This window comes from Colletotrichum navitas (genome assembly GCF_030913465.1).
Source record: "Colletotrichum navitas strain CBS 125086 chromosome Unknown LY79scaffold_23, whole genome shotgun sequence".
NCBI lineage: Eukaryota > Fungi > Ascomycota > Sordariomycetes > Glomerellales > Glomerellaceae > Colletotrichum > Colletotrichum navitas.
In genome coordinates, this window is record NW_026850569.1 from 286,031 (window position 1) to 304,584 (window position 18,554).

Sequence of the window (18,554 nt, forward strand, 5' to 3'; positions counted from 1 at the left end):
GATCGACGTTCCTAATACTGCCCGGCCGCGGTACTAGTAGAAGCGCCCGCAGATTCATTGACACCAGTGATTGTTCCGCGGTATGCATACGAGTATAGTGTACGAGTATAGCATTAAAAAGATTTCGTTTCGAGCAACTCCCCGCAGTCCTACGACCGCTGTTGGTATTTTATACATTATTCATCAACGTTTAAAAACTTGTAAATCCCCAGTCCCGACTCTCTCGCGCCGCTTCGATATTGCCAAAGTCCCGCCATTCCGAGGTCCCAACTCTTGTCTTGTCTACACAGCACCCGGCGGCTTCGTTAGGTGTAGATGCTCTCGGTTATCTGGTTCACCTGCAGTCCCTTCTCGGCCATCTCGGCGTCCCGCAAGAAATCGAGCGGGAACCAGACCAGGTGGCCCTTGATCTGGTCAATCTTCTTGCGCGCGTCGGCGGCGGGCATGAACTGGTCAAAGATGTGGCCGGCCTTGACGCCCTTGGGGGGCAGGTACCTGTCGTAGTCCTCAAAGGTTTTGACTAGAGAAAGAGGGGGTCACTCGTGTTAGCTTCGCTTCCCTTTTCATGCCGTCGTTTTTCGAACAACGCTCAGAAAAAAAGAAAGAAAAAAAAAACCATGATATACGTACTGTTATCGTCGGGGTCGGCGTGGAAGAGGTGCCTGTACAGCTCCGTGTTCTTGGTGGCGTTCTCGGTCCACATGTTCCACAGGTCGTCGCTCATGGGGTCCTCGACAAACTTCCAAGTCTCGTCGCGGTCCCACGCGTCGTTGGGCGAGTGGCCCGGCGGCTGGGAGTTGGGGTCCTCGGACCCGTCCAGGTCCTGCGGCGGGAGCAGGCCGAGGTGCTCGCGCCACAGGAATCGCCGCAGCGACGTCGCGTGCCACCCGGCCTCGTACGGCCGCCCGTCCATGGTGCTGGCCACGCGCTTCGTGTCCTCCATGACGATGCTCAGCTCGCTGTCGTGGTACCCGAGCTGGCTGCGGTCGTTGAGGTTGCTGGATCCGCACACGACGATGCGGTCGTCGACGATGAGGAGCTTGGAGTGGATGTAGAGCTCCTCCTGGATCCAGTTGCGGACCTCCGTCTCCGGGTCCTCGTCGTCCCACGGCTCGTCCTCGATGCTGCCCGTGTTGGCCATGGCGTGGTGCGCCACCGAGAACTCGCCCTTGAGCTCGCGGTCGCCGAGGCTGGCCTCGAACCGCCGCTTCGCGTCCATCGCGCTCGCCACCGCCGCCTCCCTGCCGGCGCCCGTCTGCTCGGCCCTGCCGCCCATGTGCTCGTCGCGCTCCTTCTGCGTAGGGTCGCTGGACCCGTGAATGCCCGAGCCCATGACCTCCTCGGCGTGCGCGCGCTGGACCTCGGCGTACTGAACGCCGGTGTCCTTCTCCCGCCTATCGACGGATGGCGTCTTGTTCAGCCGGTCGTAGGAGCGCAGGTTGAAGAAGAAGATGTGCTTCCGGGGGTCGACGCCCTCCTTCTTGACCTGCTCGAAGATGGAGTGCTCTCCGCGGCAGATGGACTTGTACTGATAGTCCATGATGGCGCGGGTGCCCGTCGCGGCGTCGTCGCGCAGGTCGCCGGCGAAGCCGGGGATGGCGGGAATGAGAATGATGACGCGGAACTTGCGGCCCTCCTTGCCGGCCCGGACGACGGCGTCGACGATGGCGCGGCCGATGGTGTTGTGGATGGGCGCCTGCTGGTCGCCCGTCGCCGTGATGAAGAACTGGTTCTCAATGTACACAAAGTGCTCGGCCTTGCTGATGATCTCGCTGTAGGCGTTCTGGATCGAGTGGTCCGTCAGGATGCCGCTGGACCAGTCGGCGCTGGAGCGCACGACCTGGGCATGCAGCGTCCCCCTGTTCTCGAGGTTGCGCAGGCTGCGCTCGTCGAGCGGGTGGGTGATGTACTCGCCCACGGGGTGTTTGGGGCGCTGGACGCCGACGAGGTCCTCGTCATCGGCCAGCCGGCCGCGCAGCTGGATCCAGTCGAAGCGGTCGTCGCGCTTGTACTTGTCGCGCTTGACAAAGTTCCAGCGCAGCACAAAGTGCTCGGCAATGTCGTAGACGCAGGGTCCGATGACGCCCATGGACACGTCGTGCCAGGGCATGCGGCCGTACTGGGCCTTGCTGAGCTCGTTCTGCTTCCAGTCCTGGACGTTCTGGAAGTCCATGATCCTGTTGTTGTTGAAGTCCTGCCCCGGCCAGACCTCGTTCTGGACGCCTTCGGGGTGCACGTCGGCCAGGGGGTGGGTGTGGCTGTCCCAGCGGCCGAAGCAGAGATCCAGGCCTCCGATGAAGGCCGTGGCATAGTCGATGACGATGAACTTCTCGTGGTGGGCCCAGTAAAAGGTCATGTCGCCGCCGTTGGACATGAAGTTGTGGTCGGGGTGGCGCATGATCTTGATGTTGCCGTAGCCCGGCGAGCCCTCGGGGCAGAGGCCCTGCAGGGCGTGCTTGGTGTGGGCCGAATTGCAGGTCAGGGCGGCCTCGACCTCACGGTAGACGATGATGTAGATCTGGACGCCGGCCTCGGCGCGGCGCTTCAGGACCTGGTCCAACCTCCATTTCTGGTTGGGGTAGGGGGGGCGGCGCAGGAACAGCTCGGGCGACAGCCACCAGTCGCAGATGTAGATGGTCTCCTTGGCGGCCTCGAGGGCCTCGGAGACGGCCCAGAAGTAGTCACGGCCGTCGACGTACCATTTGATCAGGTTGCCATCGCGCTCCGGGAAGAAGGAGTTGAAGCGGTGCTCCTCAGCGATCTTGGCCCTCTTTTCGTCGGTGGCCTTCTCGTGCTCTTCGTCGTGGCGGTGATTGGTGTTGAACTGTGGAGCTGGTCAGCAACCAGATGTCTTGGCGACGGTCACGGGCTGCGGAGGAGTAGTCGTCGTAAAGTGCTTGTCTACAGGCAAAAGAGAGGAAGAGGGGGGAGAGGGTGCCAGCTTACGAGGTTGGCGAGCTTGCCAATCTGGTGCTTCTTGTGCACCAAGTGGACCTTTGCATCGTGCAGATGGGTGCCTTCGAGCTTCTCTTCGAGCTCGCGGAAGGGCTTCTTCAGCTTGTCCATGAAGCCACCGCCCTCACTGTCCTCCTTGTGGCCATGGTCGCTTGTCGTCATGAGCCCCATGTTTGCGGATGCGTGGAAGGGGGACGGACAACCGGAATGAGGGGGGTTATCGAATGACAGTTACGCAAGCTGGCGGTCTGTTTCGTTCTCCCTCTCTCTCTCTATCAAATGGTATCTCTAGGTCATAGGCCGGTGGGGTTGGTCTAGTATGGATGGACAATTATCGCATCATGGGAAGAGTGGGAAAGCTCGAGAATGGAGAAGAGGAGAATTGACAAGACGGAAGAATAGCAAGGAGAAAGAGCAGGGCGGCGCGAGGAAAGCTTATGGGAAAGCTGGAAACCCAGGCTATGTATGTCATGGGTAAGAAAGCTAGCAGCAAGACAGATTGACCGGGAGCAGGGTTGCGGTCCAGGAGAGGATCAGAGGGAGGGAAACAAAACCAGGAAAAAGGTGTGGGTGCAAGGGAACTGCTGAGACAGGGAGCGGGGCAAGGCTAAGCTGGGGTGGACTGTCTGTGTATGTAGTCATGTAGGTATTAGTCCAGTCCCGTACGTTGTCTGCCACACTTGCGCCGCACCGGCAGGTACCTACATCGTACTTAGGTAGCTATGTATGCAAGGTTAACTACACTAAGGTTAACTACACTACCATCGTGTAAACTGGCTGAGCAGTAGTAGGCCACGAGTACATGGCATGGCACGGCACGGCGGGGCGCATCTGATGATCGACTGGGTCGGACAAGTCGAGTCGAGTCGAGTCGAGGACTGGCATAATGGCCCTCGTGCCGATGTACCACCTACCTAGATTAGGTTAGCAGCTGTATCGCACTGTTCAGCTCATCCAGCAAGGGATCGCGTGCTCTCTCGGATTGACGATGATCAGGGGAGCAACTGTGCAGCTGGACTTTGGATAGATAAGGTACTTATGAACAGCCAACAAAATAGGAGCCACCGCATCGTAGTGTAGATAGAAGAGTCCTATGCTTGAACTCTCCCTCCTGTCAAATGTCACTGTGATTTCCTTTCGTAAAAAAAAATAAAAAAATACACAGACACAGACTCAGACAGAAACTTGCAAGCAAAAACAAAACGTAAAGGAACCATTGCCCCGCGCTCGGTGCAAGGAAGACGCCTCGGCCGGCCTCGCATTGGCCAACAGCTGATCGAATCGGTCAACCGAAGAGGTGGGCCGCTACTCTATTTTCTATGCTGACGTCATGCTAGTATCTGTATGACGGTAATGCTGCAGGACAGTACGTACCTCCGTGTGTCTTATCGATAAGCCGCTGGTCGGAGCATTCACCTACCTACCTACCTACCTACCGTACCTATCTGTACCTACTCGAAAATACCTACTGGAGACTTGCCTCTGTCATCGGGCTTGAAGCCACTGCGACAATGTACTTCTGGCTGGTAGCGTGAATGACTGTAAGCCGCGATATGCAGACTGATTGCTTCTTCTAGTCGCCAAGAGCCTATCGTACGTCTCCAAAGCGGCTGCCCAGACGACAATCAGTGCCGACATCCGACTTGTCCCTGTAAAAGGAACGACATGCCACGCCATGGCGCCATTCATTCGGGACTGTCCTAGTCTTAGTGTACTACTGTAAATACAGCACGCACCTAAACGTATACCGGTATTGCAATGGTACATTGGCTTGTCGTGGCTGGCTTTTTCTCCTTGTCGAGGGGGGAAACTTGAAATCGTCCTGGGACTCCCCCCCGGCCAGCTTCCGCGTTGATGCCTGTGACGTCACGCCAGCACGTCCCTCCCGCTAACCGGCTCTGACGACGAGCCAGATGCATGTATTTCTGATTGTGTATGCGTGCTTCTGTCCTCGAAACAGGGTTCCTGGGTGGGTTCGGGGGCTAGCTCGAGGTACAGAAAGTGTTGCTTGACTGACGCGGCTTGATATGTCACGTCTGGAGGCCAAGGTGAGGTCGGCCTGCTTGGCAAGTGGCCGTGTTTATCTATCCCGATTCCACAGCATGCCATACCAGCACCATTCCGACGTTTGCTGCCAAAAGCATAACGCAACGAGTCTACGGAGTAGGTAGTCGTAAATAAGGCTTGAATTATCAGACCCTGTCAAACTACTAGGGACGCCACCCCCAGCCAAATGAGATCGCCAGCCAGCCTCTTCCCAGGGCGCTAGCTATGCTGTGTCATGGCACCCCATCTGCCAGATCCAATCGCCGTTGCTCCATTGAGGGGCTGTTGAGTGGTGTTGTGTCTTCCCACGTGGTCTATCGTCATCACATCGTTATCATCGCCTTCACACGCCAAGACATTCTTTGAGCTTGGATGTGTACACTTTCCCCCCACCTTGGACTCAACGGAATGGCCAAACCAAGACACCATGCAATGCCTCCCCGAGACATGTTCCACCAGCCTCTTACCCACAACGCGGCCGAGTCGGCATTTCAGTGGAATACCAGCGCCCGGATGTCGATGCTTTGCCGGGACTCCATGTCGTCCATCTCCGGGTCGCGGAACGCACAGTGGGCCGCCCGCCGAACCACCGACGTGTCCGAGTCAAAGCACTTGATCAGCAGCGGCTCGCCCGGGCCTTGCTTGTCCTTGAAGTACCACCGGTGCGCCGGGTTGGGCTTGATGGTCCACGTCTCGGCGCGGTAACTCGGGTAGATGATGCCCCCCGGCACGAGGTCCTCTTCGGCGACCGTGTTCCCGTCGGCTACGGCCAGCGGGTCTTTGTGAACCGTCTTGATGGGCCGCCAAATGTTGATGATCTGGAAACGGCGCTTCAGCAGCTCGTCGGCCTCGTCGCCGAGATGGTGCCTCGCCATCATGACGGCGCCGTCGTACGACTGGTCCACGTGCGCCTTGTGTAGCGGCCCGCGGTGCTCCGTGTTCCGCTCGCCCAAGCTGTGCCAGTTGGCCGGGCCCCGGCGAATTTGGTGGTTAAAGATGACGACCCTGCTAGCTCCCGTGCTGGTTCGTCGATGACCCCCTGGTGAGCATGGATTCTAGGGTTTGAACGACCCCTACACCGCCCACGCCGGCCCGCTTGAGCCGAGGGCTGGCTGGGGCGGGGGAGATGCGAGCGACTCACATGTCCTTGTACACTCTTTCCATCTCGGGGTAGTAAACCGACCTGACCGTCTCCTCGTCGGCAAAGTCCTTCTCGACACTCGTGTGACGGATGTACTGGAAGCCGTGGGTGTCGAGGGTGAAGTTGTCCTCGTCGCCCGAGACGTCGGTCACGGTCATGGTTCGAGGCGTCATCTTTCTCTCATTTGTGACTTTTTGACTGGGAGCAGGCACGGACATGAGCATGTGAGAGCATGGGGAGAGGTCAACAATGGCACTCGCCACAACATGATACGGCGACTGAAAAGCGGGCTTACCCCCCTACGACGATTGGGGTCGGGGGAGACCCATCACCGGGGTCGTCGTAGTAGTTGATGGTGGTGACAACTGTACGGCGGTTCCGTGGCTGGCTATCTGTAGGCCTTGCCTGTGCCGTGCCTGTCAAAGGCTGCTGCTGTGTCGTCCCAACCGCCATGGTAGTAGTGGGCATGTTGATATTGAACTTTGTCTTGGAGGGGGAAGGTCATTGATGAACTGGAGACGGTGGATCGTGTGGGAGGGGAGAATGCTGAGCTAAGCATGGCCAGCGGTACGTACTTGCCGAAGGTACGGTACTATACTGTACGATCGGAGCTCCGCCGTCTCTTTTTTTCCGTGACCCCGCGCCATACCGTGCGAAGTACGCGCGAAAACAGTGAGACTGGTTGTGCGGTAACGTTTCTTTCTTTGTGTCTTCTCTGGCAGAGCTAAGGAATGAGGGGTAGCTAAGCTGGCACTGTGCTGTGTGTATCAGCGTGCGAGCTGGTCTGCAGCGCCACCATTTGGACCCTCAATGTCCCCGCCAACCCCCCTTACTGCATACCCCTCTATATCCCCACTGCGACAGCTACGGTTTAGCACGTTCAATCCCCATTGTGCGATCCAGGTCCAGCCTGTCAGAGACTCTGGAGGGCAATGCTCCAGTGGGGTCGGCCCCCGGGTATGAGGTGCGAGAGGTCCGTTGCTGCTGCTTCTGCTGCGTATGCGTGGCTCTCTGTCCTTTCCTATGCTTGACCGCCCCTCGGATTCCCTTGCCGTCTTGCTTGTTTCTGGTTTCTGGTCTCGACATCCTCCCCCTTCCTCAACAAATCCCACACCTCGTCCCTCTTCAACTTCTCTTTCCACCCTCAAACAAACCTCCAAGTTTCACCTCTAGATTCACACAAGACACAATGGCAGCTCAGATCCCCCCCGGCGGTACCTACCTCGACACCTTCAAGAAGTCCTTCGTTGACGTTCCCGTCGATGCCGAGAAGGACAATGCCATCGCCACCACCGACTTCCTCGATGCCGCCGAGTCTCTGACCACCATCTTTGGTATGTTTGCTCACTGCCATTCCCCCAACAAAGCGGCCACAAGTCCACCCAATCGTCTTTTTTGATCCATTCTTCTAACAATTGATTGTCCTTCAGATGCCCTTGGAGGCGTTGCTTTCGGTCCCGTCAAGAGCGATATGGGCGGCAACATCAAGGTAAGAACCATGCTCTCAACCCCCCCCCCCTCCCCTTCCCTTTATTTGGCGTATACTCCCTCCATTGAGTCCTCCTGAACAGCGGGTTTTGTTCGCCATTGTTCCCATTGTCTACAGCCCAACAGCTGCTGATATCCTCTTGTCGTACAGAAAATCCGTGAGCGCCAGCTGGCTGCGCCCGCCGAGTCCGCCACCCTCCAGGACCTCGTCAAGAACGAGCTGGCCACCAAGAAGCACGTTGCCACCGAGGGTCTCGTCTGGTTGAACCGGTAAGCCAGCTGCTCAGTCTCGACACACACTCACGCACTCTCACATGCACCATAGCATGGATGAAAGCTGACAACGTCCCGTCCTCCAGTGGTCTCGAGTTCACCTGCATTGCCCTGAGCCAGAATGTCGCCAAGGACTCTGAGGAGCTCGCGGACTCCTTCCGCGCCGCCTACTCGACCACCCTCAAGCCCCACCACAGCTTCCTCGTGAAGCCCATTTTCAGCGCCGCCATGAGCGCCTGCCCCTACCGCAAGGACTTCTACGCCAAGCTGGGCTCCGACCCAAAAAAGGTCACTGACGAGCTCCGCGTCTACCTCGCCGCTCTCGACAAGATCGTCGGCATCCTCAAGGGTTTCCTCTCCAGCAAGGACGCCAAGTATTAAGCCTCATCAACCCCCCGTGCCGGTGGAGACGGAAAAGAAAACAGACGGAGAAAAATAAGAAGGAACAATGACGATATGATTGAAGAAAGCCACATGGCCCTGCCCATCCATGACAGCTGCGGTGCGAGGACATTGTCAGCCACGAGCCAGTTCACGCAGCCTAGAAATGAACCATCACCTCCAAGTTCAGATAAAGCTCTTGGGTTTTTTTTTTTTTTTTTTTTTTTTTTTTAATAGATTTGAGTCGACACAATGATACCGAGTCTGTATAAAGGTGCTTCGATCCCAGTGGTTCCGTCAGTCGACTACGCCCAAGTCCTCACGAGTAGTATTTAACGTTCCCGCAGCGATATATTAATTAGCTGAGTCGCGGCCCTTCTGGCCGCAGTCTGGTATTTCTTAGTCTGGGACGATGCCAGCGACGATGATATGCTCCGTGATTTGACGAACGGAGACGGCAAGTACATGTACTCCACCTTGTCCATGCTGAAAGCGAGCATGGTAAGCCGATCTTACCGTGAGAGGATTCTCCTCATCGCTCTCCGATGGCATGGATGCCCAGAGCGAAAACCCGAGAGCCTTCTACCACGCCGCGGCGAACAACCACGTAAAGCTCCTCGGCCAAGCGCTAATGCAGAAAAAGGCCAGACGGCACGGTCAATAACTTACAGGTGCAGCGTCTTGGACTGTGCCGTCGCGACGGGTCAAGACGAGCATTTTCTCAAGCGCCCTTTGCAGCTCGGCGGCCCGGCGCTGTCGGGCAGCCAACTCCCTCGTTTTTCGTACTGGACTTTTGTATATCAGGAGTCCAAGGCGAGTTGGAGGCATTTCAAAGAGGTACTGTGCCCAAGCTCCGGGGGGGGGGGTGAAGCATGATCCTTTATTGCTGGTTGGTTGATTTATTGATCGTCATGTCATTACGTCGTAGTTCTATCTATAGTTTACAGATGTTTTGTCTATTTCTTTTTTTTTCCTTCATCTTTTTCCACAAGTCCCTCTCATACTTAAACCACGGTGGTGAATACCTGCAGCGTACTCTTGGTCTCCCACTTGGCCTCGACGCCGGGGGCGATGAACCAGATGTAGCCGGCCTTGACGTCGAAGGTCTGGCCGTCGGCCTCGAGGACGCCCTCTCCGTCGGTGACGATTGCGACGGCGGGGCCCTCGCCGGCGCGGATGACTTCGATGCCGCCTTCGGCGGCGCTCAGGTCCGTCTTGAGCATGTCGAACTCGCTCAGGGGCGGGGGGTAGACGACGGTGCGGCCGCGGGCGCCGCGCGGGCTGGGCTCGGCGGGCAGGAGGACGTCGGCCTCGCTGTGGGCCTTGAAGGTGAGGGTGCGGGTGAAGAGGTCGACGTTGCTGCGGTCGCCGGGGGGGCAGAAGCCGGTGTTGAGGACGTTGTTGGAGCGGGCCATGCACTCGACGATGTCGCCGGACAGGTAGGCGTGGATGCCGTCGGCGGGGATGTAGAGGGCGTCGCCGGCGGCGAGGGCGAGGTAGTTCATGCACAGCAGGGCGACGAGGGTGCCGGGGTCGCCGGGGCCGTACTGGGCCTGCAGGCGGGGGAGCAGGTCGGCGACGTGGGCGTCGTTGGGGCCGAGGACGCCGGCGGCGTCGCGGAGGGCGGCGGCGGCGCGCTCGACGGCGGCCTCGTCGGCGAGGAGGATGCGGCGGACGACCTCGCGCAGGGTCTCGTCGGTCCAGGTGGCGGTGCCGTCGGGGATGAAGTCGCGGAGGGCGGGGACGTTGAAGGCCGGGGCGATGCGGTCGAGGGGCTTGAAGCCGGCAAAGACCTCAAAGGGACCGAGGGCGACGGCGATCTCGGGCTTGTGGTTGGGGTCGGTGAAGGCGTCCGGGTCCTGCTCGTGCAGGCGGGCGGCGAGGGACTTGTCCGGGTGGATCTGGAGGGGCAGGGCCTTGGCGATGGAGAGGATCTTGGGGAGGTAGGGGAGCTGGGCGTCGAGGTCGCGGACGACCTTGGGGCCGAGCAGGGCGTCCCTGTCCCGGGCGAGGACGTCCCGGAGCGGCTCGCCGGTGTCGAGGACGCGGGCGGGGAAGTCGGGGTAGTCGCCGAACCACATCTCCGAGTAGTACTGGTCGTCGGCGGGCTCGAAGCCGCCGCCGGGGGTGTTGGCGCACAGGCGGGCGGCGAGGGAGTCGCGGCCCTTGCGGCCCCATTCGTAGTTGTTGCAGGTGCCGGTCAGCTGGAAGACCTTTTTGCTTTGGGGGTTCATGATGGGCGGCGGTGGTGGTGGTGGTGTTGTTGTTGACTAGGTGGTAGGTGGTGATGAGTTTGGTGCTATGTGTTTCTTGGGTATAATTGGTTGCTAGATTCCAGCTGGAAGGCGGCCTGATGAATCATGTATCCAATTGACATGTACAGGTTGCTCTTCTACTTTTCTCTTAAGTAGATACGAACACACACACTCCCCCAATAAATGATATCAACGGATGGGGGTTGTTGTTGTTGTTTTTGAGAGGACGTACTCCGTATTTGGGGCAAAATGGGCCGAGTGACGGCCGGTGACGTCGGGACCGAGTTGACGCAACAGGGTCGTCATCGAAGACCACCCCCCAAGATCACCGTTTATCGATTACGGATATCCATCATCGAGTCTGCGCACCGCACACCAGCGACGCCCGGTTCTCCACCGCGCTGGGACTGGAGCTCGGCGGGCCGTGGCGAAACGACTTGGACAATTGGGGAATGGGACGAGGACGGGTCACGTATGCAGGGCTTTCTTCGATGACGCCGAGAGCCGGTGCTGCTGCTATATCTTTTCATTCTTCTTTTTTGTCTTACTCGCCTTGCTGGAGAACCTCCCCCACTGAAAACTCACGTAATTAACCACCCCATGTCACAAGGGGGGGCCGCTTACACGGAAACGGACCAACAAGCAGCACCATCACCAGTATTGCATCGGGAGAGAGGAGAGATAAGACGGACTGACTTGGCCGATTCCGTCGACGAAGTCGTAGCCGGATCTGATTATTCTACGTAAGATAAATAACCCTCAATTACTACCCGCGTCAAATGTCTTAACCACCGCGACAGCTCGCCGAGCCGAGCCCGAGCCCGAGCAACGAGGGAGGGGACGACCAGACCGCGGAACCCCTCGCCAAAAGCCGGACAGGCCCCCCGTTGCCCTCTTTCTGAACTATGGGAGAGAAGCCATCTTCCCGGACCTCCTCTTGGTGGGTCAGGGTGGAGGGTGAGGTGGCCACCATGCCAAAACCGGGCATCATCGGCTCAAGCTGACCTCCGATTCGTTTGCCGTGGACTGGGAAAGAGGGGGCTTCAGACGCGCAGGGCCGGACGGCTGCGCGCCGTCTTGCGCGAGGCGTGGAGGTTGAGGGAGCGGCTGTTGCGCTTGTTGGAGCCCTTCTTGGCGGCCCTTCCGGCGCCGGCGCCCGCGTCCGCATCGGCTTCGGCGTTGGCGGTCGCGTTGTTGGCCTCGCCGGCACCGGCGGCGTCACCTTCCGCAGCGGCTTCCTCGTCGGCCGCGTTGCCTTTGCCGCCCTTGTCCTCCTGGTTACCGGCGTCGTTGTCTTCCGCAGCGGCTTCCTCGTCGGCCGCGTTGCCTTTGCCGCCCTTGTTCTTCTGGTTACCGGTGGCATCAGCGGCTGCATCGTCGGCATTGTTCATGCCGGCGGCCGCGTCCTCCTTCTCTGCAGCATTGCCGCCGTCAGCGTTGTTCTTCTGGTTGCCGCTGGCAGCTGCGTCCTCCTTCTCTGCCGCATTGCCGCCGTCAGCGTTGTTCTTCTGGTTTCCGGTGGCATCAGCGGCTGCGTCGTCGGCATTGTTCATGTCGGCGGCCGCGTCCTCCTTCTCTGCAGCATTGCCGCCGTCAGCGTTGTTCTTCTGGTTGCCGCTGGCAGCTGCGTCCTCCTTCTCTGCCGCATTGCCGCCGTCAGCGTTGTTCTTCTGGTTACCGGCGTCAGCAGCCGCATCGTCGGCATTGTTCATGCCGGCGGCCGCGTCCTCCTTCTCTGCAGCATTGCCGCCATCAGCGTTGTTCTTCTGGTTTCCGGTGGCATCAGCGGCTGCGTCGTCGGCATTGTTCATGCCGGCGGCCGCGTCCTCCTTCTCTGCAGCATTGCCGCCATCAGCATTGTTCTTCTGGTTGCCGCTGGCAGCCGCGTCCTCCTCCTCTGCAGCGTTGCCGCCGTCAGCGTTGTTCTTCTGGTTGCCGCTGGCAGCCGCGTCCTCCTCCTCTGCAGCATTGCCGCCATCAGCGTTGTTCTTCTGGTTGCCAGTGCCAGCAGCCTCATTGTCAGCGTTGTTGCCCTGGTTGCCGGCAGCCTTCTGGCCACCGCGCCTGCGCTTGGTGCTGGCCTGCGCGCCGGCCCCGGCCACGTTGGCCACGTTGACGTTGCTGCGGGCAAGGGTGGACTGCAGCTGCTGGACGACCCCGGTGTCCCCTTCGGCCCGACGCTGACTGGAGCGGGAGACATCTGAGACGGGCGCGGCGGCGACGACGCCGGCGAGGATGGCGATGGCTGCGGCGGAGAACTTCATCTTGACTGGAGATGGGTGGGAGGGTATATATAAAAAGTGAAGGAGTATTCTAGAAAAGAAAGCGGTTTTTTTGCCCTCTTAAATTACAAGAAAAGAAGACTTGACTACTGCCCGAGTAGTTGTTGTGCTAAAGGAACGAGACTGGCTCGAGTAGAAAGAAGGAAAATGGAAGGAGGAGGAAGAATCTGGTGATGGATGCGATGATGTACGATGCGGGTGAGGAGCAAGAGCTAAGAATCTTTCTTTGACGGCCAAGATGCCCGACTTATATATCCCATCTCGCCGGTTTGTTTGGGCCCGTGTAGCACATAGCCCGTTCTCGCGTTTTCTTTCCTGTGCGATAGTTCCCCTGTATGCGCCATCATCGGGCATTATTCTGGCCAAATCCTCCTAGTCATGTAGAATGGCCTGATTCGATGGTGACGACGTTGTCGAGCCCCATTGACGGTGGGCGGGCGAGAGAACTCATGAAACAGCCCGTCGTGGAGGCCGGAGTCATCGGTGACTCCATAGCTGTCGAGTGAACCAGGCCGTCGGACTCATAGATCAGCATTTCATGCCCACTTCTTTTCAGCGCTTTCTGGATGTGTCCCTCTCGGAAACCTTGTTGGAGAAACCTTGACGTGTGCGAGCGGTTCTTGGCGCGCAAGAGGGTTCCCACAGCCACCACAGCCAGGTTGGCGATCGACACTAACGGAGCGGCCATCCAAAACGTCGACTGCCCTCCACAAAAGTTTCGCGGGGTCGCATCAGTCTCAGGAGCCCGATTGTCGCAGCGCCGTCCCCGGAAACGAGGTCTTGGCTGGCGCATTTCGTCAGGATCCTCTCGGCCACGAGCGGCTGGGGACAGGAGAGGAGAGGAGGGAGAACGTCGCCTTGCCCGGGCTCGAGCTTGGCAGGTTAGTCTGACGGCGACTGACGATGGCGATCGACTGTGTCGATCGCAGGACGCGTACTGGTAAATGCGCCAAGACCCGGTGCTTTAGAGCGCCCCGTCTGGGGTTTCCATGCCTGCCAGCGTGTGTATATGTGTCTGTACGCATTGCGTTCTGGCTATTCGTCCAATTCTCATCCCGTCTTGCACGGATCGAAAGTGCTGCTATCCCAAAAGAGCAATAATCGACGTTAACATGCCGTCCGGAACTCGGTCCCGAGACTGGCCGGATGTTGAGTCAGGTACGGGCACGGGGCCATCTGAATTCGCCAAAACAAAATAAGCACCAGCGACGGCTAATCGGTATAAGCTTGAATACGTGCCGGGCGGCGCGCTTCGACACTGGCCCTCCTGGGGGTGACAACCAGGCGGGTGGGCTGCGGGGGTTTGAGGTTCCTGTCGATCGGCAGAGAAAAGGGTCAAAAGAGAGAGAGTGTGGTGTCTCGGGAGCCCGGCTGCAGGCATATCGCCCTTCTGGGCCCGGTCTTCCAAGCGGCAGACAAACGTCGAGCCCTGCCTCTTTCGGACGCTGCTACCGGATGCCTTCGATACATACGGCTATTCTTAGAAACCATACGTCCGATGTCCGACTTGGGTGGTCCTGGATCCGCCATCGTCTGCGGAATCAAGGAGCCCACGTCTCGGCGCGGCATATCCTGGTCGGATCGTCCTAGAGGGTCATCACGCGGTTACGGTTACGGGTCCTAAACCTTGATTGGAATCTAAATGCGGAAGCTTTGCGCGCGCTCACACACATACACACACACACACACACATACAACCCTGTTCACTGATGGTAATAGACTTGCTCAAACAGCGTCAAAGGGGAAGAGGCGCAAAGGCAGGTGAGTATTATGTCCATTATGGCTAATATACGGCGCGATATAACTACAAGCTGACAATGTGCAGAGGCATGCGGGTATCTTGTCCATTGTGGCCAATAGACGGTCCAATATGTGAAATACAATGTGAGAAAGGAAAAAAGCAGAGTCGTTATCCTTGTGCCAACGGGTCTTGCGCCGGCCAGGTCGATGACGCAACACCTCAGAAGCTGTAGCACACATCCCAGAGCGGGACGCGGACGCTGTACAGCTCGGCGCTCCAGTACTTGGTGGCGTACCCGGTGAGGTTGAAGCGGAAGTCGGTGGCGAACTCGACGCCGTTCTTCTCGGCGCAGACGAGCCCGTCCTCGGGCACGTCGGCGACGGCCTCGGTCGGCGCGCTGGTGAAGTTGCCGGCCAGGCCCAGTTTCTGGCCGCCGCGCAGCTTGAAGGTGTTGTCGAAGCCCGGGGTCGCCGTGATGCCGGCGCTGAGGTCGACGAGGCCGCCCAGGAGGTCGAACGCCAAGCGGACGGTGACGTCGGCCGAGGCGTTGACGCGCACGTCGGCGGACTCGGTGATGTTGGCGTGGCTGCTGTACACGGGGTCCCAGCCGGTCGCCGACGTCTTGTCGAAGTCGAGGAGGTCGAGGTGCACCTTGCCGGCGGGGAGGCCGACGCTGAGGCCGGCGGTGACGCCCACGGCGGCGGAGACGTCGAGGTCGAGGCCGACGGCGAAGGCGACGCCGGGGCCGAGCTCGACGACGCCGGGGACGGTGACGAGAGAGTAGGACAGCGCGTCCGGGGCGTACTTGAGCGAGTGGCTGTAGGCGGCGAGGACGTCGGCCGAGACGCCGACGGCCGAGTCGAAGGCGGCGTCGAGGTCGAAGTAGAGGGCCTCGAGCTTGAAGCCCCAGAAGTTGTACTTGAGGTAGCCGGAGAAGGTGATGCTCGAGCTGAACCAGGCCTCGTCGGCCGTGATGTTGACGTACTGGCCGTCGCTGTAGAGGACCGTGTCGTTGGCCAGGCCCTGGGCGAAGGACAGCGAGTAGCTGGGGTCGAGCGTCAGCCGCCTCGCGAGCGTGGCGGCCGGCAGCGACGTGAAGGCCATCTCGCAGGAGCCGGCGATGCTGGCCAGCTCCTCCTTGGAGGCGGCGACGGTGACGGACAGCGCGTCGTCGTCGGCGGCCAGGCCGGTGGCCATGAAGAAGCCGCGCTCGAACTCGGCGTCGCAGTTGCCCAGGTGGTTGGTGACGAGGACGAAGCCGCCCTCGTCCGCCGAGGCCGTCCACCCCTGCACGGCCTGGTGGAAGGCGTCGGCGTCGGAGAAGGCCACGGTCAGCTCGTCGTCGCCGCAGACGACCGCGGCGACGGCGTCGACGTGCTCGAGCACCACGGCCGGGTTCTTGAAGGCGAGCGACATGTCGATGGAGCCCTGCTGGTCGGCCGACTCGCCCGCGCCCGCGTAGTAGAGCGAGACGTTGGTGGCCGGCACGATGTTGACGGGGTCCTTGGTGTCGATGCCCGGCCCCGTCGTGGGGCCGAACGTGTGCGTCGTGTTGACGGCCGGGCGCAGCTCCTCGGGCTGGGCCACGACGGGCACGTAGGCCGGGATGTCCTCGATGACGTGGGCGATCTGAGGCGTGGGCGTGGGCGTGGGCGTGATCGTCGACAGCGTGGTCAGCGTCGAGGTGGCCTCGGCCGCCGCCAGTTCAGGCTGGTCGGGCATCTCGACGACGATGTAGGTGACTCGCTTGACGCCGTCCGGTGCGCAGCCGCATCCCTCGGCGTGCGCGGCGGCGCCGGTCGCGAGCAGGAGACCGGCCAGGAGGCGGCCGGCCAAGGTTGCGCGAACCATGATGAGTGTATGTGTGTGGGAGGAGGTGATTAAGAGAGTGAAGGGGGCATAGAAAGTGAAAGAACGCTCAGCAATATCACGCCGGCCTGTGTGGTTCAAACGAAGGACTTGGGGAGCGCGAGATGGCCGACGAGCTGGTGCTGCAGACTAAACTCCAAGAGACTCGAGATGACGAGGCGACCACAAGACCTTATAAGGTGAGTGAGACGTACGATTCCTTCCCATCTATCCATCGCTCACCCTCTCCCACCCCCTCGCACCATCTCCGTCCTCTACCCCCGGTCCGCCGTCATCTTAGTGTCATCCAACCATCTGGTAGCCGGGCTAACACATGAACGAGATTGGTTGGGCGGCACTGATGCGTAGATGCCGGTAACGGCTATCGAGCTAGTTGCTCACGAACCACATCCCTCTCCCCCCTCCCCCCATGCCATCGGCCAGATGCCGAGCCCCCACGCCATGCCGAGGAGCATGGGAGGGTGGTCAAACGCGGCAGGAGATAGCTCGATGCCTATTCGGGCCAACGAGGGCCAACAGGGCCACGTGCCTTTGCGTCTTTGTTATACCCGGCAGGGGATGCTCAGGTGAGAATAACGGCAGCTGACCGGATAGGGGGTGATGGATACAACGCCGACCCGTTGCATCTCTATCTCTACCAGATTACGATGATGTGCATAAGGGGGTTAGGGGGTTTCCTTGATATGTATTCCGTGTGGGACTGGTGCCCGTTCCGTCGGCGTCGTCTCGGAGGCTGTCCTAGCGAGAGTTGCTCTCCATCGTCGCGTGGTCTCGTGGACAAACCTCGGCGTACAGGATGAGTCTCGTCGTCGAGGTGGGGGAAATGCAGATAGATGGTGATGGTGAGCGATGGGGCCGCTGACATTGGGCAATGGGCCGTCAATACCAGATCAGATGCGGAGGGCCACGGGTAAGGAGTACCTCCTCCTCCGGCTGCGGTCCGGCGACGCCCCATCTACATAACCAAGGATTCCCGGTTCGCGTGGCATGGCGTGCCCAAGGTCATGAAGGGGACATGCCCTGACTATCTGGCTGACTGGCCAGCGGAAGGTGGGAAATAGGAGTAGACAGAGTTAAAGCCCGTCGGGATCGTTCCCAAAGCGATCAAGTTCACCTGAGCTCGAATCCACTCGCCGGTTTCATTGATGGCGTGACCCTGAGAGACGGTCTCCTATCGATCCTATCGATCCTATCGATCCAACCCGGCGGGTGTGTCCTGGGCCTCGGAGGAAACAATAAAGACCCAACAATGACGACAACGTCCACATTGGATACAATGATTGGCCGTACGCGTCAGCACAGCTCCTTTCAGAAGGTCTCAGTCCCCCAATGGCATCTCGTTATCGGCTCACCTAACTGTCATACAGGTGATGCCCCTGGAGACAAGCAGATGCATGGCAGGGGCCTGCGTGGCCCCGCGTGGCTCGGAAAAGCATGTGCTCCGTCATCCTGTCCCATCAGGGTGTTTAGGCCGCATCTTATTTCCTGTGAGAGGGGCAACACCATCACACTCACGAACGCGAAAGGCAGGTCTACCGTTGGGGGCGTATCGGGCACGTCAAGCGCCTGGCAGCGGTTCCTTGCGCGGATCATAAACCGGCGGCTTGCCGACCAAGACGGTCTCCGCGGGCTGATTGGTTAAACCGGCTTGACATGCAGGGGCAATAGGAGAAACCTCGGGTTGCTCTGGGAGGCCTATTGGCTCCGTTCCTGGTTCGGCCCCCTTCTCCCTCATCTCCTCCCCGTCGCTTCTCGTGAACATTCACGACTCATGTTCCATGTCCATGCCACCCTTAAACTCGGCCAAAAGCCCACGTGCGGCCACTGAGTGCCACTGCGACCCGACGAGGGACTGCCTTGTAATATATGGACAATTTACTGCTGCCACTTTCCGAATTGGTCGTATCTCAGCGCGTCAAAACCAATACTGCAATGGCATGCGTTCGTTCTGGGGGCTACCTTCGGAAGCGACCCGCAGAATAGAGCCAAGCAATAGTGGGCTCTTCCTATGCCGAATGTCGGATGGAACCGATCACGAACTTCGCGCGTGATGCAGGGCGGCCTGGGATGCTTGGGAATCCGGCCGTTGGCCGTTGGCTCGGAAGCGAGCCCCCTTTGTCAGA

General features: G+C 59.5%; 7 protein-coding genes across 7 annotated transcripts; 2 read left to right on the forward strand and 5 right to left on the reverse strand.

Moving 5' to 3' along the window:
- Positions 1-201: 201 nt before the first annotated feature.
- LY79DRAFT_171983 (uncharacterized protein) lies at positions 202-3,558 on the reverse strand. The gene is made up of 3 exons (XM_060551222.1): positions 2,947-3,558; positions 631-2,824; positions 202-520 (listed from the first exon to the last, which is right to left on the reverse strand). Exons 1-3 carry the CDS (start codon positions 3,124-3,126, stop codon positions 306-308), a joined length of 2,589 nt encoding a protein of 862 aa, XP_060415103.1. The 5' UTR covers positions 3,127-3,558; the 3' UTR covers positions 202-305.
- Positions 3,559-5,492: 1,934 nt separating this feature from the next.
- On the reverse strand, positions 5,493-6,595 carry LY79DRAFT_589586 (uncharacterized protein; the record flags this gene model as incomplete). Its single annotated transcript, XM_060561050.1, has 3 exons — positions 5,493-6,021; positions 6,143-6,340; positions 6,438-6,595. 3 exons carry the CDS (start codon positions 6,593-6,595, stop codon positions 5,493-5,495), a joined length of 885 nt encoding a protein of 294 aa, XP_060415104.1.
- A 522-nt stretch (positions 6,596-7,117) lies between these two features.
- LY79DRAFT_551055 (glycolipid transfer protein) lies at positions 7,118-8,487 on the forward strand. The gene is made up of 4 exons (XM_060557611.1): positions 7,118-7,476; positions 7,573-7,631; positions 7,782-7,900; positions 7,990-8,487. Exons 1-4 carry the CDS (start codon positions 7,332-7,334, stop codon positions 8,282-8,284), a joined length of 618 nt encoding a protein of 205 aa, XP_060415105.1. The 5' UTR covers positions 7,118-7,331; the 3' UTR covers positions 8,285-8,487.
- A 144-nt stretch (positions 8,488-8,631) lies between these two features.
- Positions 8,632-9,224, forward strand: LY79DRAFT_172039 (uncharacterized protein). Its single transcript, XM_060551223.1, has one exon. The coding sequence runs from the start codon at positions 8,714-8,716 to the stop codon at positions 9,158-9,160; it is 447 nt and encodes a 148-aa protein (XP_060415106.1). The 5' UTR covers positions 8,632-8,713; the 3' UTR covers positions 9,161-9,224.
- Positions 9,225-9,288: 64 nt separating this feature from the next.
- LY79DRAFT_589588 (phosphomannose isomerase type I) lies at positions 9,289-10,518 on the reverse strand (the record flags this gene model as incomplete). The annotated part of the gene is made up of 1 exon (XM_060561051.1): positions 9,289-10,518. The coding sequence occupies one exon, from the start codon at positions 10,516-10,518 to the stop codon at positions 9,289-9,291; it is 1,230 nt and encodes a 409-aa protein (XP_060415107.1).
- Positions 10,519-11,289: 771 nt separating this feature from the next.
- Positions 11,290-12,979, reverse strand: LY79DRAFT_172052 (uncharacterized protein). The gene is made up of 2 exons (XM_060551224.1): positions 12,353-12,979; positions 11,290-12,016 (listed from the first exon to the last, which is right to left on the reverse strand). The coding sequence occupies exons 1-2, from the start codon at positions 12,801-12,803 to the stop codon at positions 11,583-11,585; spliced, it is 885 nt and encodes a 294-aa protein (XP_060415108.1). The 5' UTR covers positions 12,804-12,979; the 3' UTR covers positions 11,290-11,582.
- A 1,802-nt stretch (positions 12,980-14,781) lies between these two features.
- Positions 14,782-16,413, reverse strand: LY79DRAFT_513522 (uncharacterized protein; the record flags this gene model as incomplete). The annotated part of the gene is made up of 1 exon (XM_060554502.1): positions 14,782-16,413. The coding sequence occupies one exon, from the start codon at positions 16,411-16,413 to the stop codon at positions 14,782-14,784; it is 1,632 nt and encodes a 543-aa protein (XP_060415109.1).
- Between the last annotated feature and the right edge of the window lie 2,141 nt (positions 16,414-18,554).

Coding starts and splice junctions, on each gene's coding strand:
- LY79DRAFT_171983 (XM_060551222.1), bottom strand. CDS start 3,126: ATGGGGCTCATGACGACAAGCGACCATGGCCACAAGGAGGACAGTGAG. Junction 2,825..2,946: donor TTGGCAAGCTCGCCAACCTC/GTAAGCTGGCAC, acceptor CCAGCTCCACAG/TTCAACACCAATCACCGCCA. Junction 521..630: donor CGCCGACCCCGACGATAACA/GTACGTATATCA, acceptor CTCTTTCTCTAG/TCAAAACCTTTGAGGACTAC.
- LY79DRAFT_551055 (XM_060557611.1), top strand. CDS start 7,332: ATGGCAGCTCAGATCCCCCCCGGCGGTACCTACCTCGACACCTTCAAG. Junction 7,632..7,781: donor ATATGGGCGGCAACATCAAG/GTAAGAACCATG, acceptor CTTGTCGTACAG/AAAATCCGTGAGCGCCAGCT. Junction 7,901..7,989: donor GGTCTCGTCTGGTTGAACCG/GTAAGCCAGCTG, acceptor CCCGTCCTCCAG/TGGTCTCGAGTTCACCTGCA.
- LY79DRAFT_172039 (XM_060551223.1), top strand. CDS start 8,714: ATGCTCCGTGATTTGACGAACGGAGACGGCAAGTACATGTACTCCACC.
- LY79DRAFT_172052 (XM_060551224.1), bottom strand. CDS start 12,803: ATGAAGTTCTCCGCCGCAGCCATCGCCATCCTCGCCGGCGTCGTCGCC. Junction 12,017..12,352: donor GAAGGAGGACGCGGCCGCCG/GCATGAACAATG, acceptor GCAATGCGGCAG/AGAAGGAGGACGCAGCTGCC.